Genomic DNA, 26,155 nt, shown 5'->3' with positions numbered 1-26,155 from the left:
GAGAGAGCCTTTGCTGTCCATTGTTTTCCCACCAGACATGGTCTGTGAGGTCAAGTGCCCCTACCAGGCGTCTGGGCCTTCAAGTCCCCTTAGCATATGGTGGGGAGGGATGTCTCTAGACAGCCAAGGGTGGAACAAGCCAGTGGACCAGCTATCAGCTAAGGAGCAGAGAGCAGATGGTGACGGACAAGGAGAGGCATGCAGGATCACACCATCCTGCTCTGCCCTGCTGCCCCTCGGGCAGACTGGCTGCATAATGATCCCTGCAGAGCCAGTACCATTTATTAACCCCATTGTTCCTCACGAAGGGGATCGCAGATCCAGAAAGCTGCAAAAGCTGCGACGTTTTGTGCCACCCCAGCTGCTGTATATGTCAGATGTACATGTGTGTGTGAGAGGCGGGGAGAGGGAGAGAGCGAGAGAGAAAGAGAGAGATGTACAGCAAAGGAATAAGGGAGAATTTTGAGAAGCTATTTGTAGGGTGACCACATGAAAAGGAGGGCAAGGTTTCTGTGTCTTTAACAGTTGAATAATAAAGATAATTCCAGCAGGTGTCATTAGTATGCATGTTGCACCTGGTGAAATTCCCTCTCTGTCACAACAGTTAAAGCTGCAGAAGCCCTGCCCTCTTGACCAGATACAAAAGAGGGCACTGCTCCTGTGTCTTTAAACTGTTGTGATGAAGAGAGAATTTCACCAGGTGCAGCATGCATACAAATGACACTTGCTCAAATTCACTTTATAATTCAACTGTTAAAGGTACAGGAACCCTGTCCTCTTTTTCATATGGTCACCCTACTATTTGTGCACAGCTCTAATTAAGACCCAAACACTTTACAAAAGGCCTGCTTCGTGTGGAGATGAAAACTGTGAGAACTAGTTTGTTGTGGTGGATCCATCCAGTTGCCTGCAATTTTGGACTGTCCTTGCAGGCGTGACCAAGGGGACTGACATGATCAGTACCTGCTTTTCAATCTTCACCACTACACTTTTCAGTTCATCAGTGTAATCTTTTTCCCTACCTTTTCCCTCTACCAGTTCTTGTGGGACTACAAATCCCATCATCTCTTGCTACTGTCTCTGCTGGCTGTGAATGATGGGAGCTGTAGTTTGACACTGTTGGAGGACCCACAGCTGGGCTAGTGAATCCCCTCATGACACTGTGTGATCCGTGTCATAGACCTGTGACCACCACGTGACCCTCTTAAAGCAACGTCAAGAGTGGCAAAACCAATTCCTCTGGAAACAACTGTTTAATTTGTATTTTTAGCCAGGACTCGTATTCAAGAAGCTTTCTTTGGAAACTGTTCTTCCCTAGTGATTCCCCCCTCCTTTCTTTCTCTTCCTCTGCTTGAACAAACTCACTTCACACATCACTTAAACGACGATGGCAAAATCACCTCTGCAGAAGCTAAAAATGACCTCGTCTTGCTACATGTTTGCATCTGCTTTTCCAACAAGAATCTGGAGTTCACCTATATCACCTGCCACATTGCATTCTTGTACAGGCAAAGATGGCCGGAGGGGAACATTCTAGCAGGACGAGGAATTCTCTGGTGAGTAAGACCGCAAATGTCCTGACACATGAATATGTATGTAACTTCACTGGAAAAGACAGGTAACATTTTGAAGAAGCAAAAGCACTTTGTGAAAGACTTATGGAAATCAGAGCCATAAAACAATGGGCCAATGTTCCTATTGCATCATCGTTTAAATATAATATAATATATCCATACAACAGGAAATGTAGTTGAATTCACTGTAATGCCATGATTTAAAAAATCATGGATGCATGCCAAATTAGGGGGAAAACAGCTATCCAATATTGCATTTTGGGGAAGAGGGATCCAAATTTTGGGTTTAAAAACCCACATTCCTTGAGCAGATCCTGAAACTAAACTGATATTACACAAAATAGAAGGATTTAAAAAATAATTTGTGCATGACTGTGTTGCCCATGGGATATAGGCTCTCTTTGCAAAGACAGTTCAGCTGATAGGCAATATGGAGATAAGGAAGGATAAGACACAAATCTTATTAGACCATAACTTGACCATTGGCGGGCCATACTGCCCACTTGCTCTATTAGCAAGATGCTGCAGAAAACTGTACATAAGGCGGGTACACTGGTAGAGGGATGAAAAGAATTCCTCTTCACTGCTCCTGTGGCCTCATTGGCTGTGTCCTCCAAAAGTCAGCATCTGATTGGCTCAGCTCACTGCTATACAAAGTTAAGGGAACTTTTCCTTTAAAATGGCATGTCTTGAGTTGCAGCCTCAACTGGCCAGCTGCTCCAAATGCCTGTACCATTTCAGGCCAGGTGTTCTGCTGATGCTCTGTGCTATAACTTGGATTGCAGGGATCTGCTATAGATCAGATTTTGGTCAGGGTTCAGATTAGGTCAGATTTCGGAGGTAAGCAAAACAGAAAGAAATCAGCACCGTGGAAAGCTCCAGGTGGGGCTGGAAGCAAGAAAGGTTGTCTGTATGGCGCTCCAACAAGGAGCAGTTCAAGTCTGAGCCTTAAGTAGGAATTAGGCTTCGTGACTCTGCCTCAACACTATCTGAGGCTTAGATGCTTAAAGCAGTCTTGCTGATTAAGCAGTTTAGCATGTGGGATTTGCTGCAAGTGCCCTCATGGCCAGAGTCCTTAGAGTCTGAAGATGGCAATGCATCATACAATTCCTGAAAGGTTCTGTCAGAGAAGTCAATTCAATTCTGATTTGGGCAACATTTGGTGGCAATTCCCAATATCTAAATTTTATGTTTTACATGATCTCTGAAGACACTTGAATTTCATTATCGTTGTTAAAATCATTAGGTTACCCCATGGTTGTATATAGACCGGTTCCTGGTATTTGAATTGGATGTCAAATATCCTGCCCTGCTGTATGGATTCAATCCAAGAGCAAGTCAAGAACATGAGACCTTCAGGTTGGCAGACAGGAAGTCAGCCTGTGTACCACCACTGCAAAAAGAAGGGAATTACAAGGAGCATTCCGGAAGTTAAGGAAACGCCATCACACCAATAGGCTAGATAAGATCAGGTGATACTTCCCTGATCTCTATAAAAGATCCCTAGGTCGGACTTGTTCACTGATGTGAGCAATTAGGACATTGTTTCTTGATAAGCTTTAGATAACCTTCATCCTTAACTTCCTCATCCTACCCTCAACTGCACAGAGACCATAAAAATGTTTGGAGTCTCTAGAGGGAAGGAAACTTCATCAGTTGGGCTGAGTTTGGATTCTAGTTTGCCTTTGAAAATGGTCCACAAACTTCAGTGATTCCAAAAATAGCTGCACACCCCATAGTTGCCATTTTGTAACTAGTTATACACCCTCCCCTAACAACAGCTGTCTCATGATCACACACATGATGTCAGCTTGGAGTCCAGTTACCTGAAGGACAGTTTTCTCCCACCTAAACCCTCAGGTCATCATCTGAGGCTGAGTGGGGTAACTACAAGACAGCTCATCTGTGGAATGCACACCCCAGAGGGGCTTGCCTCGCAGTTAAATGGTGCCCTTTTTTTCGCAGGTGAAGATCTTTCTAGTCTTCCTGGCCTTTTGAAGGCTGCCCTAGTGCTTTTAGACCTTCACACTGATTTATTTTTGCCGTTGGTTTTACTTTGGGTCCATCATGTGTTGCAGCATTTTTACCCCTGCTGTTTTATTATTGCTGTTTTATTAACTGGTGTTCTAGATGTTTAATTTACCTGTGCAGCACTCAGAGAACTGTTGCTGTTGGGGAGTCTACAAATGTAACAAATACATACATAAATAACTTCAGACAGGCCTTAGGGACAGAAAGAGATCGGGGAAGCAGATGCTGTCTGGGAAAAGGTCCTATGAGATCAGGAAGTTAATGCGCAAGGAGCCCACAGGGATCATAGGTAGTGCACCTGCTTTGCATGCAGAAGATGCCCATCTTCACTCCTCAGTATCTCCATTATGTCAGGGATGGAGAACCTGTGGCCCTCCAGGTGTTGCTTGACTACAACTCCCATCAACCCCTTCATGGGGAAGAGGGAGGACCCTGGGAGGGAGAGCCACACCACCCACGGAGCTTGGGATGGTCCTGAAATGGCAGGAAAAAACGGGACAAACCAGTCCCAGATATCCAGGAGAACTAAGTAGTCATCCCCAGTTCACTCTGGGATCAACTGTGCATCATTTGGACATGCAGGGATGAACTCGTGACCACATGCCGCAACCTTGATGAAGCTAAGCAGGTCTAGGCCTGGTCAGTTTCTGGAAGGGTGACTACCAGGGAACCCCATGTACATTGATTCCTGCGTTGAGCAGGCGGTTGGACTCGATGGCCTTGTTAGGCCCCTTCCAACTCTATGATTCTATGAAATCTCTGAAATGGCAGGTGTAGATTAGGCCTGGGGCTTGCTATTAGCAGAGCTGGTAGCCATCTTCCACAACCATTACCCAGAGAACCTTCTCTTCCGCCACTCCCAGACTGTGGAATGGCCTGCTGGCAGAGACTCACCAGCTTAACAGTCTTTCTGAATTTCAAAAAAGCTATAAAGATGGATCTCTTCTGGCAGGCCTACCCAGTCGAATTTTAAGATGTCTGGCTGTTATTTTAATAATGTATTCGTTTTATGTGTTTTTAATCAGTTTTATGTATTTTATAGTCATTTTGTATTTTATGTTGTTCCCCGCCTCGATCCAGAGGGAGAGGTGGGTAAGAATTATTATTATTATTATTATTATTATTATTATTATTATTATTATTATTATTATTATTATTATTCCTTAGACCTAGCATCATTTCAGAACATTATGGAGAGAAAATAGTGGTCTATACCCACCTCCCCTAAATGAGCAGAGAATAATTTTTTTTGCGGGGGGGGGGGGGGTAAAGTCGCCTTCTTTTCCTAGGGCGGTGAGCGGGGGGGAATCTCAGAAATTTCCTCTCAGAAAAACATCTTCTGAGAAATTTTGCCTCAGCTCTAGTGCAGATTGTACCCTAAAGGCAAAATACTCCAGTACAAGCTGCCTATGTTATTTATTTTAGAGAAAAGAAGAAGAAAACCCCAATCCTTTGGAGAATATTCACGGCTCACTGGTGCTTTGGTCAGTGCTGTTGGTGCATCTGTTTTCCTCAGATGGTTGGCTGCGTTCCCCCACCTGATACTAATAGCAGTGACAATTTAGTAACAACAACCACTGGCATGATAAGTCTAGCTTCTCTAGGAACAGATGGTGACCACTTTGGCAGGTTAATTTTAGGCTTCAGTAGATGCTCACTTGCTCAGCAGGGCTTTCGTGTCAGGGAAGGAAAATGGAAAACACAGGCAAGGAACACGGGACAAGAAGACAGCAAAGGATTGTGGGAGGGAGCTAAACCTGCAATCCTAGGCGTACTTACTTCAGAGTAAATCCCAGAGATCTCAGCATAGTATGCTTATGAGTGTGCTGCATTTTATTTTTATTTTTTTATGTTGTTGAAATTATTTTTGCCTGCCTTTAAGGGTGGAACCTGCATGGCCTTTCAGCCATTTTAAGGATGTTCTGTTGAACAATCACCTCGCTTTCCAGGGATTCAGAGAACCATCCTATGGCCCTACACAGTGTTCTGCGGGTAGGGCATACAATTTTTCAGATTCCTGGAGCTGAGGCTGGAGGCAGGGCTCTGACGTTGGACCCAGAATCCCAAGTTTCCAGTCCTCTCCCTCTCCATGCCAGCGGCCTCTACGAGTTCACTAATGCGAGCTTGGAGAGGAGGGAAAGGGGGCAGTTCTGTGGGTGGGGAGGAGAGGAGACCGCTGGGAGCGACTTACACAGAATCCTCTGCCCGCCCCTGCCTCTTTCCCTCCCACTCTGCAAAGCTTCAGCTAGATGGGCAAAATAACCCATCTAGCAAAAATGCAAAGTAAGAGAAGCATGGAGGCAATTATCACTTCGACACTCCTCCAGCCCTGCACAGAATGGCCATCAACCTCCGAGTTCAGTGGCTGGTGGGCCTCCAGATAGGGTGGCACCTTTAATTAATTACAGTTAAATGTTAGCACATTACGTATTGGGTTGAGCCCTAGCTATATCTTAGCGCCACTTATTTCCCCTAAAGATTGTGATTCAACAGGAAGTTTATGAGATTGCTGCAAGCAATCCTTGAAGGAGTCCTCTGTTTGAAGGGCTTTCTTATCCAATTTCAGTTTAACGATTGAAAAAACACTCATAACAGACTGAACAGGCAAGGTTACCTAGTCACAGTTCTCTGCACTATGGTGAGATGTACTGTATTTCTATTTTTAATTATAACAGTTGTTTCTGAATTTGCAACTACACAACTTCATGGCTTGCTCCACTGCTGTTTTGACGCGAGACTCAGGACATTAGGGGTGTTTGAACAAAACGGCCTTACCTGCTTTCCATCGAGGGTGTACAGCTTTTTCACGACGCCCGTTTCCAGCTTTATGGCTTCCGTGATATCGGTGAGAACTTGCTCAAACGAATGCGCCGTCTTCTTATTCAGGAGCACACGGACAGCCTTCCTGGGCTTCACCCCACTACGGATGATGGTCACCAGCTTGGGACGCACAAAATCCTTGTTCTCCCTTGCCTGGGCGCTGTTGCTGCTGGCCAGGGACTGGGGGGCCTTCACACTGGCCGAGGTTTTCACATTGACAGACCAGTTCGGGTTGACGTTCTTCGTATACTCCACTTTCTTAAAGAAGTTGTCTGAGGAACACACGTAACTTTCACCTTTGGAGAAGAGAAAAACGGGAAGAGGGTGACTCAAGGGTAGCGACAAATTGTGGCATGCTATTATTTCCATGACCAAAGCCAGCTGGAACAGGGGGAAACAGTCCAATCTCTAATCACATTTCTAAAATGCAGATGCTTTCTAAAATAGTGGAAAATATTACCTATGCTCCCACAACTAATATCAATATGGCCAGATCTACACCAAGCAGAATATGGCACTTTGAAAACGGTTTGAAAACTGTATATGTAGTGCATCCTGGGCTGCAACAGTTGTCCCTACTGCTTTTAATGATGCAACTGGTTTTAAACGTTTGAATTAGTTGTATGTATTTTATGGTGTTTTTATTAGCGTTGTACCCCACCTTGATCCAGAGGGAAAGGCAGGGAACAAATAAATATATAATATACTATTATATTAGTATATTACATATACTATATATATATATATATATATATATATTCTATACTATATAGAATACTATTATATTCGGAAGCTGCAGCTTGTGCAAAATGCGGCAGCCAGATTGATTTCGGGAACCAGAAGGTTCGACCATATAACACCTGCTCTGGTCCGCTTGCACTGGCTGCCTGTATGTTTCCGAGCCCAATTCAAGGTGCTGGTTTTGACCTATAAAGCCTTACATGGCTTGGGACCACAATACCTGATGGAACGCCTCTCCCAACGGGAATATACCCAGTCACTACGTTCTACATCTAAGGTCCTCTTCCGGGTGCCTACTCCGAGAGAGGCTCGGAGCGTGGCAACGAGGGACAGGGCCTTTTCGATGGTGGCCCCCAGACTATGGAATGATCTCCCTGCCGAGAATCGCCTGGCACCAATGCTGCTATCTTTCCGGCGCCAGGTTAAGACTTTCCTCTTTGCCCAGGCATATGGCGGCACATCTTAATCACCCACACATTTAGGTTTTTTAACGGTTTTTAATGCTTTATGTGTGTATGTTCTGTGTTTTAGAATTTTAAATTTTGTATACTCGTTTTAATCTTAATTTTAGAATTTCTGTAAACCACCCAGAGAGCCCTGGCTATGGGAGCAGTATATAAGTGCAATAAATAAATAAACCGTTTTAAAGCAGCTCTATAAATCCTTCCCATGTCTCCAATCCCGGCAGATCAGTGGCTATTAAGAAGGAGGGACCAATATCTGGATATCTTCAGAGTCAAAGACTGACTGAAGTGAGACTGTGGTCAGGCAGAGACAAATTAAAGGACGCCTTGATTTGCCCAAATAAAGACATAAAAATAAAGTTTTCCAAGATCCTATATAATAACAGTGCATTCATACTCTGAGTGTGGATTGGTCTGTAGCCGAAAAGGCCAGCCAGCTGCACACACAGCTCAAAAAGGCCTGAGCATGCTCAGTGGCTGAGGCAGACGGATGGCTTGTTGAGAGGCACAGTGGAGGCTGGTGGCTCTGAACTCAGTGGGGCTGTAAATCCGCTCCAGGTTTCAGTCAGAACCAATCAGAACTCCAAAGGAGCTATCTGAGGTATTGAACCCACTTGAAGGAAGACATTCCGCTGCTCCTGACATAGAATGTAGTGCTGGAACAAAGCTGCCATGGACTTACTGAGACTGGGGATTATGGGAGTTGTACTTCAATGCAGATGTTGGGCAGCAGGTTGTGGAATGCTGTGTTAAGGGCTATGCAAGGGTACGGCCTCAGTTTGGGGGTTTCCCAAGCAGTGGAGGCTGGTGGCTCCAATGTCAGTGGGGCCGTGATTCTGCTCTGGGTTTCAGACAGAACCAGGCAGGACTCAGAAGAGCTATCCAAGGTCAGAGTTCAAACTGGTTCTGCCTGAAACTTGGAGTGGATTCAGTACTCCACGGCCGTCGGAGCCACCAACCTCCACTGGAGAGGTGGGGAGGGAGGGGACCACAGAAAGATGGGTGGGAAATGGGGAGAGAATCGAGTTTCCTGGAAGAACTCATGGATTGTTAGCTGCAAACCTGAACTGGAGCCCTGCACAATTCAGCACGACGTCTCAGTCCCACTCATACGGTCATCATCATTATTATTATCATTCGCAACTGAAGGGTCCAGTCCAGGCTGTGTTGTTTGAAACCTTTATATCTGTTGACCGCAGCAATGGCTTGTGAAGGACTTAGGACCATAGGAAGCTGCCTTATACTAAGTCCGGCCCTTGGTATTTTGCATATATAGCTCTGAGGTCATCTCACAAAACTTACAATTAATAATGTAAACAAACGCACTAAATGACAACAACACACCAATACATTGACAGCAGCAGATTAAGGATTGTATCCAATGTTAGTCTAACTTAAGCCTCATTAATTTCAATGGGCCTCCTCTAGGAAGGACTAACCTTGGATACAACCCAAGATACATGAATAAGGAAGAGCTAAAAATTAACTGTGGTTTGTTCTCAACAACTGCAGCTTGTCCCCATACATATAGAACTGAGGGATCCCATCACCTCTCTAGGAATTAAATGACCCCCCTCCACCTGTGCTAAAATTGTATTGCTTAAGGTGAAATTCCTAAACTTTATGACTGTACTTGAACGTAACTGCTTACTTTCCTCACTGGAAAGAACACAATGATTGTTCATTTCAGAAAACTATTTCCCCCCCAAAAGGAGGTGGTTTTTTTACTCAGTTTATTTTAATCATTTATAAAATAAGCAACAGTGATGGATGATCAGCTGTGTGAATGGCATTTATCAGTCAAGAGAATAAGATAAGGGTTCTTTTACAGCCATCCAACTTGGTGGCCATCACTACATCTCGTGGTAGCAAACTCCATAGTTTAACTATGTGCTGTGTGAAGAAGTCCTTCCATTTCTCTTCCTGAATCTTCCACCAATCAGCCCTTTGGATTCTAATAGTATGAGAGAAGGAGGAAAATGTCTCCCTCTCCACTTTCTCCACACCGTGCATTATCTTTCTAACAGCTGTGCCAGAGGAGAGATGAGGAAGAGTATGCAGGCCTGAAGATTACTACGGGTTGATCTCATGATGCTAAACGATGGTTTACCATTGCATAGGAACCAGGCTAGTAGGTTTCAAAGTGTAACTAGGGAGGAGAAAACTCACCCTAGTCCAGGTTGCGCCCACTCACTGGACCCCCACTGGCTGACCACCCTACTTGCCATGTGTGGCGAACTACCCAGAAAACGAGAAGTACAGAGCCAGTGTGGTGTAGTGGCTAGAGTGTTGGACTGGGAGTCAGAAGATCTGGGTTCTAGTCCCCACTCGGACATGAAACTCACTGGGTGACCTTGGCCCAGTCACAGACTCTCAGCCCAACCCACCTCACAGGGTTGTTGTTGTGAGGATAAAATGGAGAGGAGGAGGATTATGAACGCAGCCTTGGGTTCCTTGGAGGAAAAAAGGCAGGATATAAATGCAATAAATAAATAAATAAATGGTAAATGTTGTGACTCCAGGTCAACTGTTTCCAGTCTTCCACACTGGGGCATGATTTGCTGTATTTCTATTTAAATTATAATTTCTAAATTTGTATAGAATATGTAAATTGTATGCAAATCACTGTCCTCTTTAGTCCTCTTTTTGGGTGACGCCTTTCCTCTTTGGGGGTGATTTGTACAGTCGCCACTGAACAAAGCTAGCGCTACTATTGTGTTAGCCAAAATTAATTTTGACTTCCAATTTTTCCCTGGCTGCTGTCTTGAAGCACACCTGCTGTGCCACAATGTCGTTGCATGTCCTTACCTGATCACAGCAGGCTCAGGATGTTGATGGACAGGCTCACTTCATTCAACATATGGCAAGAACACTAATAGGTTTATAAGACAAGGAAGACTCTAATAAGCTTACATCGAAACGGATGGTAGTATTTACCTCTTTATTGTTTCTCCAGGTCTAATGCTAATTCATCATAGCAAAAATAAAACAAATAAACTCAGATGCTCTGTGTGAATATGTAATTTTAGTTTGTTCCCGCTACCCTCATTTTTAATCAAGTATAACTTCCTGAAGATCCCTCTCTCTCTCTCTCTCTCTCTCTCTTCTCCCTCACTCCTTGGAGGAGAATTTATGTTCAACATTTCTGCAAAGAAACGTGGCTTTTAATGATGAATATTGCATTGTTGCTTTAATTGAATTGTTTTAGCTTTGATTGTAGAAATGGGATTTTTATGGCGTAGTTGTGTGTAGTTTAAATTACTTCTGCTTGTGAAATGCCTTTAGCACTTTATGAGGAAGGCAATGGATTAAGGCAGTAAAATATATCAATATGTATGGAGTGAAAGAATAGCTAAAACAGAATGGTAATTGTCAGTCTGGGAGGACTGAGAATCATATGGTTGAGTGAGAATAACTGACAAAAATACCCTTGAAGGGAAGAGGGAGCTATGTCTCAGCAGGTCCCCACCCATCCAATGATATTTACAGCAGGGTTGTAATCCTATCTTAAGACCATTTGCAGCTCCATTCAAGATGTTGGAATTCTTGGAGTACCACTGAATGCAATACTAGAAGTGTAACAAGCAATGGCAATCCAAGAGGTTTGGCTGCTGCACATGATCCAAGAAACACACCCCGTGGATTCCTTGCAATGTCGTAGAAGTGTAACCAACGGACTGCTTTTTTATTATTCAGTTGCTTGTCTGGTTGGTAGAAATATCACCAAGATATATAGATCTGGTTCATACATAATGGCAGGAAGTCATGGCTCGGGTCCAGGTTATCTGAAAGACCGTATTCTCCCTTATGAGCCTGCCCGTGCTTTGAGATCTTCTGGAGAAGCCCTTCTTTCAGTGCCACCATCTTCACAGGCGCGCTTGGTGGGAACATGGGAGAGGGCCTTCTCGGTGGCTGCTCCAGTGCTCCGGAACTCTCTTCCCGGGGAAGCTAGGCTGGCTCCCTCCTTGATGGGCTTTCGGAAGCAGGCTAAAACGTTTTTGTTCCAGCAGGCCTTTGGAGAATAATCTGGCCCTCCATCTATGTTAATGTCTTATAATTTTGTTGTGTATTTTAAATGTTTATGTTTCCTTCCCCCCCCCCCCCAATGTATGTTTTAGACTTTGTAAGGCCACCTTCAGGCCCAGCATTGGGCAAAAGGCTGGATACTACTACTACTACTAATAATAATAATAATAATAATAATAATTAGTAGTCATGGGTTAATTAAGTTATGATTTGCCAGATTGTATGCTTGCACTCAAGCTGCTTCCACTTTGCATAATCAACCTCTGATTGGCCTGATCGTAGATGGTTGAGAACCTGGACGCTTTAGGTTTTTGAGGTTTAAACAACCCAAAGGTAACCCACAATTAGTTCATAGGTTAACTTTGGATCATTTTACCCATGAACAGCCAAACATGTCTAGGTTCACATGTCATGCAACAACCTATGATCGAGCTGAGCGGAGTTTGATTGCGCAAAGCAGAAGTGACACACAGCTCAGCAAATCATGGGTTAAATGGCACGTGAACAGGCCTTTATTTTTGGCTCAGGAATGTGAGGTGTGGGAGTCTGTAAGGCTTGCATGAAAAAGAAAGTTGGTTGCAGACTAGCAAATAGCCCCCTTTCCCCTACATCCTTCATCTGGGTCCAACAATCCTCTCTGTATCATTTTTATGGGGCTGCCATCAAGAGGAGAGGTTGAAGAAAACCACTTCCACCAGCCCACTTGCACAAACTTGCGTCTGGATCCAACCCACCGCGTGCAGCTTGCAAAAACATGCAAAAGCCATCTGGTTAAAGCGTCAGGTTAAACACCTTGCAGACCAAAGGAGAGGAAGCAGCATTGTGGCCATGTTGAAATTCAGCCATAAATACTCATTCCAGCAAATCCTCTCCAGAGGGCAACAGCCAATTTCTCCACCTGTCAGCTGAGCTCTCTCTGAGCTGCCATTCTGTGCCACACTTGGATTGAATTTCCAACGAATGTGCTCCGCTTTCACTTTTGCAGGGATTTACAATTCAAGTGGGAATTCCACACGCTTAAAACCATTCTGGGTTTCTCTAGATTTTGCTTTGTTCCTGCCACCAGAATGGTAAACGGCTTCATGTGAGGAGGCTCTGAAAACCCATAAAACGTTGAGATTCAAAATATTTCCAGTGTTCTCGTTTCCAGGGACCCTTTCCTTCTTTTGTTTGTCCAATTCCATCAGCCCCTTCAGGGACATGTGATAGCATCACAAATAATATAATATCAGCACAGCAGGGTGGACATCCCCTCTGGGACTATGGCGATATCCTTTTCAGAATGACGTAAACCATTAGAAACAACAACACCCCGCTGTGCTGAAGCTAGTTAACCTAATATCTCTTGATTGTAGAAATGTTTAGATAACAAGTGGTAAAAACGTCCTTGTTTTGTACTGGGTTTTGGGAAAAGAGATATCTATAACAGTGCACTATGGAAGCAAAGCAGTTGTTAGGTCAGGTACACAATGTCTTTGGCCCCAAGGGCCACGTCGAGTGTGTGCTGGGGCAGTGGGGGCGCATGTGCGCATGTGCACACATGATCACGCCACTCATGCACATGCCATTTACATTCACCCCAGCAGCAACTGCCTATATTCCATGTCACAGCGGATTGACACCCCTTCTCCAACCAGGTCTTCAAAAAGAAGGGACAATACTCTAGGAACAAAGAATACTCATTCCTAGAGCATCCCCAGAGCAGGCTCAGAATTTGGCAGGAACTTTCAAGCCCTGCTTCCTAGAATGCTGCAGGGACACTTTCGGAATAAGGCTTCTGTGGCAGGAACCATAGAGCCTGTTCCTGGAGCGATGTTTTCCTTTCTCGCACCTTCGTTCAGCAGAAGCTGGGGGCTGCCAGACAAGGTTTAGGGAGCTGTACTTTTTTTACCCCTGAGTTAGGCCCTGAGAGGCTTTGGAGGGGGCTCTCAAACTGTTTTGCAAGCTATTCTAAGGGCCAAATGCATTGTTGTTGTTATATAAATAGTTGTGCGGAAACCTGAGCAGACTTGGTTCTGCAGGGAGGATGGGGAGTTCTTTGTAAACCGCCCAGAGAGCTTCGGCTATGGGGTGGTATATAAATGCAATAAATAAATAAACCCAGTCCCTTCCTAACATGGTCCCAATGAAAAAATCGCCTGTCCTTTTGCAAGGGAAGCCTCTGCTAGCAGCAGTGGGAGGTGCAGAGGCCATTTTTGTTGAGACTGTAGCCGGGTGAGAAAGCATTAAACTCTTTCCCCCCCACCCGGGTAATATTGCTGAGGTGGTTCAGGCTTCCTCAGGCAACAGCTGCTATGTACATAAAACTTACATTAATTGCATTTGCAATTAATTAACGTCACATTGAGTTTGGCTATAAGTTATCCCCAACCATAGGCCTATTTACTGTAACAACATACTTCGTTTGTCCGCTGGGACAATGTGAACCTCAAGAATTTATTCCTCGTCAGGGCAGGCATTATTCCTAAATATGTCTGCCTGATATTTGAGATCTGTTGGAAGAGCTGTCCTCTGCATCCCACCAACACGAGACATACGTTGTGGTGACACTGACTGGAGGAGGGGCTTACAAGGCAATATTAGCCTTCAGGGGTCCTCCTCCTGACCTCTTTGAAGCATGGCTCCCAGTGGAGAGGTTCCTGGCAGAGTGATTCCTTTTTGCTCCTGCTGCAGCCAGAGGACCATTCCCACTGCATTTGGACCTCCCTCTGGATTCCTACTTAATGGCCCCCTCAATTTGGCGCTTATTGCTTGAGACATTAGGGTGAGCATATCCAGCACACCCCTTGTGCACACCTATGATTGTGAGTATATGTCTGAACCAGGCCTGGTGTCAACACATGGTGTGTTCATGCACTTGCCAGGGCTCTACATGCTTGCCTGAGGCCTCATTAAACATTTTCCTCCACGGTGTCCCTGGATGATGTGTCACTCAATGTGCAAACTGATATTCATACTTTTCTGAATCGTGAGGGGCCATGGCTCGGTGGTAGAGCATCTACTTTGTATGCCAAAGGTCCCAGGTTGAATCCCTGGCATCGCCATGTAGGACTGAAAAAACTCCTGCCTGAAACCTTGGGCAGCTGTTGCTGCCAGTCAGTGTCAACACTACTGGGCTGGATGGACCAATGGTCTGGCTCAGTATAAGGCAGCTTCCTATGTGATGCAATTCTCTATCAAACAATGCATATAAAAATGTGTATATTAATGGAAAGTGTGCACAAAAAGAGCATATTCATGAAAATAACACATAAAAATGAATTATATTCAGGACAATTGCTTGCAAAATAAATCTATTAGGAAAAATGTGTACAACAATATGTATATTAGGAGAATTATGCATGAAAATGTATATATAGGGGGGCTTTTTAATGTAAACTGATGCAAAAACGGGACATAATGGACTTGTTTTGTTGTTGTTTATTCGTTCAGTCGTTTCCGACTCTTCGTGACTTCATGGACCAGCCCACGCCAGAGCTTTCTGTCGGCTGTCGCCACCCCCAGCTCCCCCAAGGTCAAGTCTGTCACCTCCAGAATATCATCCCTCCATCTTGCCCTTGGTCGGCCCCTCTTCCTTTTGCCTTCCACTTTCCCTAGCATCAGCCTCTTCTCCAGGGTATCCTGTCTTCTCATTATGTGGCCAAAGTACTTCAGTTTTGCCTTTAATACCATTCCCTCAAGTGAGCAGTCTGGCTTTATTCCCTGGAGTCTGGACTGGTTTGATCTTCTTGCAGTCCAAGGCACTCTCAGAATTTTCCTCCAACACCACAGTTCAAAAGCATCTATCTTCCTTCGCTCAGCTTTCCTTATGGTCCAGCTCTCGCAGCCATAGGTTACTACGGGGAACACCATTGCTTTAACTATGCGGACCTTTGTTGTCAGTGTGGTGTCTCTGCTCTTAACTATTTTATCAAGATTTGTCATTGCTCTCCTCCCAAGAAGTCAACGTCTTCTGATTTCCTGGCTGCAGTCAGCGTCTGCAGTAATCTTTGCGCCCAGAAATACAAAGTCTGTCACTTGGCAAAATGAGAAACTGAGCAAAACCAGCATTGAGAGATTTGTCCACCCTTAGTTTCAAGGCAGTGGGAGAGGATATGATGGTGATTTGTCTCAATTTGTTTCTCCACTAACCTTTTCTAATCACTGGAGGTGGGTGCCTCAGTCTATTTCCAGCCCATTCCACATGTATCTATTCATAAATCCGTTCTGCGGTATTTCAGGATCAATCTATGGTGGTGGTTGTTTTCCGTAAGTATGAACGTTTGCATTATCTTAGGACATATTTTGTGACAACAATAAATATTTTCGTATTCTATTTACCCTGAAATAAACAGCTTCTATGCATGTTAACCTAGGGTGACCCTATGAAAAGGAGGACAAGGCTCCTGTATCTTTAACAGTTGCATAGAAAAGGGAATTTCAGCAGGTGTTATTTGTGTATATGGAGAACCTGGTGAAATTCATCACAACTGTTAAAGATACAGGATCCCTGTCCTCCTTTTCAGAGGGTCACCCTATGTTAACCTAAAATACATATTTGGTACATCTTTTGAACCAAGAACTGGACTGCAAAATTCCGAGAAGTGCAAAAGGATACCTTTACTAAGTCTGGGAAGTGTGAATCAAGTGAGTTTGCTCAGAAATGCAGAGTGAATGAAATCCTCTAGCGTCCCTGCTGGTAACTCAAGGTGCCAACATAGAATGTTAATGTTTCCTTCCTAAGCTATTCTCTTCCTTGCTTTCCTGATGCATGAACCTAGCCTCAAACCATGAGCAATAAGGTCACTTTCGAAAATGAATTACATTGCACTGTAACTACTAAATCAGGTATAAATGCTGGTGATCTATTATAAATGGTAGCCCATTAACGTCTCTTTTCATTTCTAGTTGGCCTTCAGCAATCACTAGAAAGCATGGTTCTTCCGCAGCTGACAGCATTTTCCACAGTTAAACTTCACATTTATATTCCCTGATACACAAGGACTCTCTAACAGCGTTTCTCAGACTGTGGGGCCGGGGACCACCAGTTGCTCAATTCTTACTTTTTGGGTGTGCTCCAGTGATGCAGCACACCCAGAACTTCCAGCCGGAGGAAGGAAGGAAAGAAACTTGCCAGCGTGGGAGACTTGTTATGAGTTAAGTGTGAAAGGAGGGGAGAAGACATTAACTGAGATGGGTTAGAAGGCTTTGAGAGGCTTGCTGGAAGAGGAGAAAAACAATATAAAGTCTTCCGTGTTTTGGAGCCTCTGGATGAGCAAACTCCACCTGAAATGGGGCAGCTGAATCACGATACCTCCAAAGCCAATGACTGTACTTTAGGAAAGCTGAATGGTGGAACACCCCCCACCCCTACTAGCCATTTCCCAAGAGGGTTGTGGTATCATTATCAAGTTGTATCAGTGATTGTCACCTGATGTATTGTTATCTCAGCATCAGTCTTTCCTTCGAACTGATCTCCAGAGTAGGATTATTCCACCAGTTTCCCAAAATGTGTTTTTTGTGCCTGTATTTGTATTTGCCTCTCAGCCACCATCAGATTTTGTTATGACTTTATACTGTTAGTTTTACCCTACCCAGTGCCTGTTTACCCTACCCTGTGCCTGTTTGCATTCTCTTCCCCTCCTTATTGTTTTATTATGATTTTATTAGAATGTAAGCCTATGCGGCAGGGTCTTGCTATTTACTGTTTTACTCTGTACAGCACCATGTACATTGATGGTGCTATATAAATCATCATCATCATCATCATCATCATCATCATCATCATCTCCAACAACCATTGGAGATCGGCAGAATGTGCTGGGAATGAGGGATTGTTTAGAATTGAGAGGAAGGCTGAGATAGGAGCTGGGGAAATCATTTCCACCCCCTTTTTCCCTGCTTCCCACCTTTGCAGATCCAACGAAGGAGCTTAAAACCTTTAAACTTTGGGTCCAAGTCCTGATACCTGGACATCTGCATCCCAGGGTTTTCTTTTGCGCCTCTGACTATCTGCACTGCCATTCCTCTAGACAGCGTCTGGCTCAGCGTCACAACAGAGCAAAGCACTGGATGATTTTGCTAAGACTGTCTTCACTACTGCAAAAATGGAAGCCGGATACAGTGTGCTGTGAACACTCTAGGTCAGTGGTGCAGAACTTCTTTCAGCTTGAGGACTGAACTCCATGGGGGAGAAACTCTTGGAGACCAAATTCCAGTGGTGGGCGGAGTGAAAGGCAAAAGGGGGTATGGCCAAGCTATCAAAATATTGGGCCTGTTTGGACGACATGCTAAGCTATGGTTAGCCCGCTAACTCTTTTGCAGCAAAGGGTTACTGAACATGTTTAAACCATGGTTATGTAGCCACCATGGTTAAGAATGGCTCACACAACACACTAAGCCCTAATGCTGAACCACCATGGCTTAGTGTGTTGTCTGAACAGGGTCACTTAATGCTCTTACTGCCAGCAACTAAGCTTGAGGCCGTGGAGTCTGGTGGCTCCAGTGTGAATGGGGCAGTAAATCTGCTGAGTTTCAGTCAGAACTAGTCAGAACTCAAAAGGAGCTATCCAAGGAATTCTGACTGGTTCTGACTGAAACCCGGAGCAGGTGCACCACACCACTGACACCAGAGCCACCAGCCTTCACTGAGACTAAGCAGGAACATAAGTAGAGCCCTCTTGGATCAGACTAAAGGGCCACCTAGTCTGGCATCCTAATTTCCACACTGGCCAACTGGAAGCTTCTAAGAAGTCCAAAATAAGAACGTGTAGGAAGTAGCCCCTCCCCTTTATCCCCAAGCAACTGACACTCAGGGCCAAATTACGTATTACACAGCTTGTAAGTATCTCTTTATTGTTTTTCATTTGGGGGGTCTATTGTTTATCGGGGACTCCCCCATGGGTAGAGGGGAGGGTTGACCCTTCCCTGCCCATTCATGATTTTAGCAATAATCCCCCCCCACACACACACACTCTGCCTGACTACAAGGCTTTGATGGGTGGGCGGAGCTATTGGTGCCAATGGGTGCTTTTTTTTCTTTTTTTTTGGTAAGCCCTGTGGTCATGTAGGAGGGGTGATTTATCAGTAAAATCATGGTTGGGGGGAGGATTAAACTTCCCCTCCCAACATGGCGGGGTCCAAATAAAAATTGGGAGCCCCAAGTGAAAAAGAAAGAAAGAAAGAATAAGTCTATAGCTGCAAGCTACATTTTTTAAGTAACATGTCCACTTGGCACTCAGTGACAGGCTGTTCTTCAACTGGGGGGGGGGGCGTGTTTCCATATACCCATCATGGCCAACAGACAGCAATAACCTCCCCTCCTCCAGGAATTAAGCAAATCTCTTTTTTAAAGACATCGAAACTAGTGAGGGGAGACTAATTGAGGGGCGACATGGTAGCACTCTTCAAATCCTTAAAAGGTTGTCACACAGAGGAGGGCCAGGATCTCTTCTCGATCCTCCCAGAGTGCAGGACACGGAATAACGGGCTCAAGATAAAGGAAGCCAGATTCCAGCTGGACATCAGGAAAAACTTCCTGACTGTTAGAGCAGTACGACAATGGAACCAGTTACCTAGGGAGGTTGTGGGCTCTCCCACACTAGAGGCCTTCAAGAGGCAGCTGGACAACCACCTGTCAGGGATGCTTTAGGGTGGATTCCTGCATTGAGCAGGGGGTTGGACTCGATGGCCTTGTAGGCCCCTTCCAACTCTGCTATTCTATGATTCTATGATTCTAGTGACCATCACTACATCTTGGACTAGTAAACATGCTACATTCTTCACAGAATTCCATTAACTGAAGTTCTGCAACCGTGCTTGGCAGCGAAGACCAGAAGAACAATATTGGCTCTGCACACGGACTCACTCTCTCCCATGTGCCAACGCAAGCATGGCCCCTTTGAGCCGCTTTTCTCTTGCCTTACTAGCAACAGAGATTTGGACAAAGGTTTAAGCATCTCAGCAGCTTGCTTGTAGATTCAAGCAAAGTGCTCTCAGAAAGCAGGCATTGTGCATTAATAAGTGGCAGTATTTGGTGATCAGGGAGGGGGGTTGACTGAACCCCCTGGGGCACCAACTGCCTATTCATGGACTAACTAGGAAGAGGTAAATCAGTTTGGTTACTATTATTTTCAGATTTCTAAATCGTACAATGGCATTAAAATATCAGGTAAGCAAAATAAAATGTAGTCTTAGCCAGGCTCTGCACTACTGCTTTATCACGGTTTATTATTTATTTTATTTTATTTTATTTTATTTTATTACATTTATATACCGCCCCACAGCCGAAGCTCTCTGGGCGATTCACAAAAGCTAAAAACTGTAAACATTAAAAGTATACAAAATTTAAAAACCATCAGAGACATAAAAACAACAGTATAAAAACAGCAGCACCCATTTAAAACAACAATTCTGGGGTCCATTAAAAAACAAACTTAGCGTTCAATGCCTTTAAATGCCTGGGAGAAGAGGAAAGTCTTGACCTGGCGCCTGAAAGATAACAATCGGGGAGATCATTCCACAGTCAGGGGGCCACCACCGAAAAGGTCCTCTCCTTTGTTGCCATCCTCCAAGCTTCCCTCGGAGTAGGCACTCGGAGGAGGACCTTAGATGTTGAGCGCAGTGTACGGGTAGGTTCATGTCAGGAGTGGCATTCTATCAGGTATTGCGGTCCCAAGCCATGTTTATAACGGTATTGACAACTGTTGGGGCCCAGGACACATTCCATATAACATTTTCAAACCACTTTCAAAGTGTATATCCTGCTTGGTATAGATCTGGCCATTGTCTAAACTATACCTTATGTTAAATGCGTAGCATAGAGCTGATCCTCACCATTTTGTTTACCTTAGTGTAAGTGTGTAGGGCCCAATCCAGATCAGTGACACCACACATGGGTAGAGGAGGATTAAACCCCACCCAGTGACTTTAAAAAAAAAACTCATGCAGGGAATAAAAAAAGGAAAAAATGTTGGCACCAATATCTTTTTTTAATTCTGGGGTAGGGGGAGTTTAAAACTCAGTGGTCCCAATCTGGATCAAGAGCCTCACACACTTACACTAAGGTAAGCAATATGGTGAGGATCAGTTAAACTCTATGCATTTAACGTAACATGTAGTTTAGCCCTTAGTTGTCCATAGGGGCATCTTATAGTACTTTGCAGAGGTTGTAAAGAGAAAATTACCTCTTTCTGTGTATACAAAAAGATAATTACGGGAGTAATATAAGTAATCCTCACTGTTCTATAAAAAAAATCTTAATTTTAACAACAAATCAATTTTATTCACTTATCAAAGGAAGGAAGGAAGGAAGGAAGGAAGGAAGGAAGGAAGGAAAACATGAGTTTTATTAGTTGTAAATTCTCATGACGTTATGACTACGATTTTATTTATCTCTATAGTACCAGCCATGTAGATGACACTTTACTGTGGCAATACCAGGGCTGCCCTGAAGGGGGAGCAACAGGGTCACTCCCCCCCTCCCAGCCCCTGCAAACGAAGACCCCTCCTGCAGGTACAGCTGGTGCCTGCCTCAGCTTTGCCATATTGATCACCGCAGCCCTTGTTGTGTGATGGGGGGAGTGACAGAGCCCCCAATATCCATCTGCCCCAGGCCCATAAATCCTCTAGGCTCCCCCTTAGGTAAGACAAAACTGCCAGATCCCTGAACCAAGGAGATTACAGTTTAAATTTGCAGGGTGAGGAGAGGTCACTTAGTTTAATGCCCTGCTCAACACAAGATCTGCAAATGCAGGATGCAAGCAGCGGAGGCTGATGTCAGCACCTTGGAGAGCACTTTTGGAGTTCTGGCTGGTCCTGACCGGAACCCAAAGCGGATTCATCACCCCACTGATATCGGAGCCACCGGCCTCGACCAGAGGCATCTATAGCATTCTGGACAGACGAACAGACCGCCTCTGCTTAAATGCACCCAGCGGCTCCTGAGTGTGTCTGTTTCACCTTGGAAGAAAGGATGAGGCACGTGTAACACGGATGGATAGGAGCCAGTGTCATAGCACACACCTAGGTTTTGTTTCATGTAGATCCATGCACTATGACAGCCTCCTTGGCTTTCACAGGCACACAGGGAGGCATGGCTCCAGATAACTTGCTTTCTGTGTATCTCACTGCTTCAAACGTGTTGCTTTCTAAGAAAGGGAATTACAGTCAGAGTCTCCTGTTTGAACGGGGTCTCAGAATGCGTTGAGAAAGTCGCTTGGCTTCCCCCCCTCCCCCCCCCCCCCATCAATGGATGGAACTCAGACACTGAAACAAAGAATGAAACCGTTGGCCTGGCAGCAGCGGCAGCCCCTGCCAATGGGTGTCCTTTTCATATATTATGCACATAGGTTTCAGCCCGTGGCAAAAAAAGATAACAAAGCAGGCCTGGTCGATAGCTGACACCATGATGTCATTCTTGGAGATCCTAGCTTGAGGGGTCGTATATCCGGGGAATGACATCATTCAAGATGGCACCCCGTTGGCTTAAAGGCAAGTGGCAGGATAGCTCAGTAACTTCAGAGATGCTGAAAGTCTGCCCATAGCCTTAGAGGGATTAGTAAGGACGTTAGGTTGAGTGTTTGTATCTCCAGGAAGACAATCAACAGGAATGCAATTAGCATTGGCACATCTATCCAGGCAGGTAAAAAGTTAGGAGCCATGGATGCTTGTAGGTAGCTTACCTGCCACTGTCATCATCAGGAGTGAAACCATCTAACAGAGGCTTGTAAAGCTCTCTCTCTCTCTCTCTCTCTCTGTGTGTGTGTGTGAATGTAGACATATACATACTATGCACAATGGGTTTTTTTGCCTCTCAGATATGCTGTGTAGAGGGGCGATCTTTTATAACACAAGATCCCTGCTTGATCACAAAGGACGGCACTCTGCAGGCATGCTTTTGAGTAGCTGCCTGCTTCTGCAGGCACACCCCTCAAACTCACCCCGTACCACCACATACAAAAATATTGGACACCACGCTATACTGCATCCTCCCACATTCTCTCCTCCAGGCAATGTTACACCCATTTTTCTTTCCTTAGGGGCAGGCAAATTGCTGGGGGCATACTGTATACCCTCCTCCACTCCCCCCACTCCAACGGCTTCACACTCAAATCCCCCACGTATAGCCCTCCCTCGCTCAACAGACTCGCCTTCCCCCATGGGCACACGGAGTACCATCCCTTTTGAGCCTCCATAGATGCACCTTATACACACACTGAACACATTCGCCCCAGACAAAGGGACACACCCTGCAGACACACGGATGCAGATTTATGGCAAGTCCTGTGATTTAAAAAAAAAGAAAGAAAAAGAAAGAAAGATTCTGCGAGCCACAGGTACTGGGAGCATGAGAACCTCAGCTTGTGCTTTAAGAGATCATTTTTCTTCAATTGTTGCAATAAAGATGAGATTTTAAAATAATAATTAAAAAAACACTTAGAAAAAGCATCCTCCAGAAGAAATAACCGAACTAAAGATCACAGCAGCAGTGCATTTCATTCCCCCCCCCCCTTCTTAAAAAACCTTGGGAGTTTTAAGGCAATCCACATTTGGTTTTATTTGCAACCTGCAATGTGATGTTGGAGTATTTGGAGTTGGTGACGCTGCAGACACTGAGTCACCGTTACAGGCAAGCAATTTGTTCACTAAGCACACCCGGCACCACTGCATATATGCACGGATACATACACCCTGCAGAATGTGGTGCAAATGTCTTTCACAGACACAGTTTATCCTAGACACACCCATACTGAAGTACTTTTACACAGCCTTCAAACACATTCGTTCAAATTCACACCCACTCTTACAGAAATCCCGGGCACACCCCCTTCCGTACAAAGCATATTGGATGTAAGGCATCACGAAGGGTATTGCAGACATGTTCCCAAGTGCAAACAGCCTCCCCCTCACCAAATTCAGCACACAGAGAAACATATTTCAATAGAAGTAAGGTACACACCCATGCTTTCTAATACTAGATTCAATCTGAGAATTTTCACCCTACAAATATACTGCCTATGGCTTCTTATGCGCATGCGTGCCCTAAACACAGATATAGCGCTGAACACACCTCTGCCCCATGGTACAAGGACTTGTACACAAATCATTGGTGGACAATGCCACTACTGGTCAGGTGAGAAACCTCTTGATTGGCAGAGTGAACAGAATATCTCAAACCCCACAGGCATGGCTCTCTTCACAAAGAGGCAGAATAAATGTACAACTCTGCATACACATTTTTGAATGCATCACACACACATACACACACAGAGAGAGGTACATGAACAGGCACTCTGCTTCAAATGCACATGCACACCACAGCAACATGATACCCTGCAGCCTGTACAGAATCATACAACTATACAGAATTATACAACACTACTGTAGCTTCACCCCATCGTAGGCATCGTAGACACACACACACCAGACACATCCTTTAAAGCACAGAGGGAAGACTCTGTTACATTAAACAGCCAGCAGAGGACTTCATGTATCTTCTATTAATGGGCTTATTCCCTTCCTGCTCCTCTAAGAGCACATGATTTACACACCAGAAGTCCCAGCTCTAGTCTTTGGTATTTCCAGTTAAGAGATCCTAGTTAGCAGAGCTGGGGAAAGACTTCCACCCGAAACCATGGGAAGCCACTATTGGTCAGAGAGCGAGCAAATATTGGGCTAGATGGATCAACAGCCAGGAATGAGGCAATTTGATATGATCCAGAGGATATGCACCCTCCCAAGGTTCTGGATAAAGGCTAGAGGCATTGATGAAGAAAGCACCCATGGGCGAATGGCTGCCCTTGCTGAAATTCAGGCTGGTTGTGTTCTTCACTGCCACACATTTAATCGCGGGCCATGCTCACCCAACAAGGGCTGAGGTAGCGTGACTTTCAATGTGCCACTTTCTCGGCCCAGCCTCTCTCCCTCCCTCCCTCCCTGGACCAGCGAACGATCATTGCTCCCTGCTAATTACCTTCTTCCAGTTCATCCATGCTCCCAATCTTTCGGCTGCCATCAATGGTGTAAATGTAGCGAACTCCCTGAGGCAGGTTAATGTTATCGGACAGAGACCGGGTCAGGTCAGCGAGCAAGGCGTCGAAGCTTCGGAAACGGTCACCGGAGACAGCGTACACAATCCCCTTGAAGTAGCGGTCCCCATTGCGATAGAAACGCACCTTCTTGGCCTTCTTCTCGTTGCTCAGCGCTTGTAAGGTCCTGGTTCGGTAGAAGCTACAGTGGGCGCTGTGAGTGGGGCTAGGCAGGCCATTCATACGGGAACCTCGCATGTTTCTGGACGCCTTGTCTCTTTCGTCAAAGTGTCCAAAATCAAGTTCCATAGCTCGGTGACCCCTAGAGATGTGAAGCTGAGGTAGAGGAGGAAAGGAAGGAGGCAAAGGGAAATTGCAGTGAGACAACCCAGCATCTGGAAAGAGAAATGGTTGGCTTTGGAGATCTTGGATTTGAACTTCTTTCTGCCCCCACCTTTTTTTTTAAAAAAAAAATATGAGAAGAAAACCACACTTTCCTCTGTGCTTTATTTCTCTTGGAATGAAGCCATAAAGGGGTGTGTGTGTGTCCATGTATTTGGGATGGGAGAATGGTTCAACTGCTAGGAAGGGAGGATTCCTCCTAAGCAATAAAACTGATAAGATTCACTAATTGACAGCTTATAGCATTGCATTGAAGCAAACAGTTTCTATATCTGGATCAGTGCTGAATCTCCAGTGCTGGACTGGAGATAGCCATGGGCACTGTTGCAAGATGTGCTTCATCCAAGAACATCTTGAGTTGGGAGAACAGAAGTTCACCACAGCTGAGATGCGGCCGTAGACTGAGAAACTTCCATTGAGCGTTGGGTGCCTGTGACAAGCTCAGCATACCCAACGCCTCAGGAACTAAATTTCCCAAAGAACCAGTGTTGTTGCCTGCAAGGGCTTCCAACCTGTCCATTCACTGATGGGGGGAGTCTGAGGGCCATTTCAAACGGGGAGCCATGCCCTGAAATGGCTGGTAGACCAGACAGACAGGCAGCGACAATGCCGGTTTCTTTGTGACCAGCTGTTAAGGAACGGAGAAGCAGTCAGACCCAGAGCCTGCCCTCCCCTCACTCACAGACCCCTCCTAGCTATCAATCAATTTGAGAGACTAGCATTGATTTCCACGAAAATGGAACTAGAAGGGGGAAAATAACCCCAACAGTCAAAGGGCAGTTAATGTTGAATTACAATATTTCATTTCAGCTGTCATGTTATAAGGAAGGATTTTTAAATTTTCCTTCCTTCCTTCCTCTTAATGAAGTGATTTTTAATTGTCAAAATTTTTAATTGCCAGTGTCGTAGAGAAGTATCTCCCCTTGCACCACCGCAAGTGCACCTTTCATTGTTCAGAGCCGTACGCGCAATACTAGCGCGAACAAGAGCCTCCGTTGAATTTGTGCAGCGGGGCGTGGGGGGGGGGGGGAGAGAGAGAGAGAGAGAGTGGTCTGGCAGAAATACTTGCAGGCAGGGGCTACTACAGCCC

General features: G+C 45.1%; 2 protein-coding genes across 2 annotated transcripts in view; both read right to left on the bottom strand.

The window, feature by feature from the left end:
* Positions 1 to 26,155, bottom strand: part of CAPN6 (calpain 6) — a 325,901-nt gene that overhangs the window by 175,317 nt on the left and 124,429 nt on the right. The window lies entirely within an intron of this gene.
* The window catches only part of DCX (doublecortin), a 104,172-nt gene that overhangs the window by 77,351 nt on the left and 666 nt on the right, over positions 1 to 26,155 (bottom strand). Inside the window, exons 2-3 of the mRNA XM_063141571.1 lie at positions 24,609 to 24,999; positions 6,381 to 6,721 (exon numbers count right to left, since the gene is read on the bottom strand). Coding sequence (XP_062997641.1) covers positions 6,381 to 6,721; positions 24,609 to 24,972 — 705 coding nt within the window. The 5' untranslated portion in view covers positions 24,973 to 24,999. The remainder of the gene's footprint in view (positions 1 to 6,380; positions 6,722 to 24,608; positions 25,000 to 26,155) is intronic.

The sequence above is a fragment of the Elgaria multicarinata genome, chromosome 15 (genome assembly GCF_023053635.1).
Source record: "Elgaria multicarinata webbii isolate HBS135686 ecotype San Diego chromosome 15, rElgMul1.1.pri, whole genome shotgun sequence".
NCBI classification, from domain to species: Eukaryota; Metazoa; Chordata; class Lepidosauria; order Squamata; family Anguidae; genus Elgaria; species Elgaria multicarinata.
The sequence above is the reverse complement of the archived record's forward strand: the minus strand, read 5'-3'. Positions and strand labels throughout refer to the sequence as shown.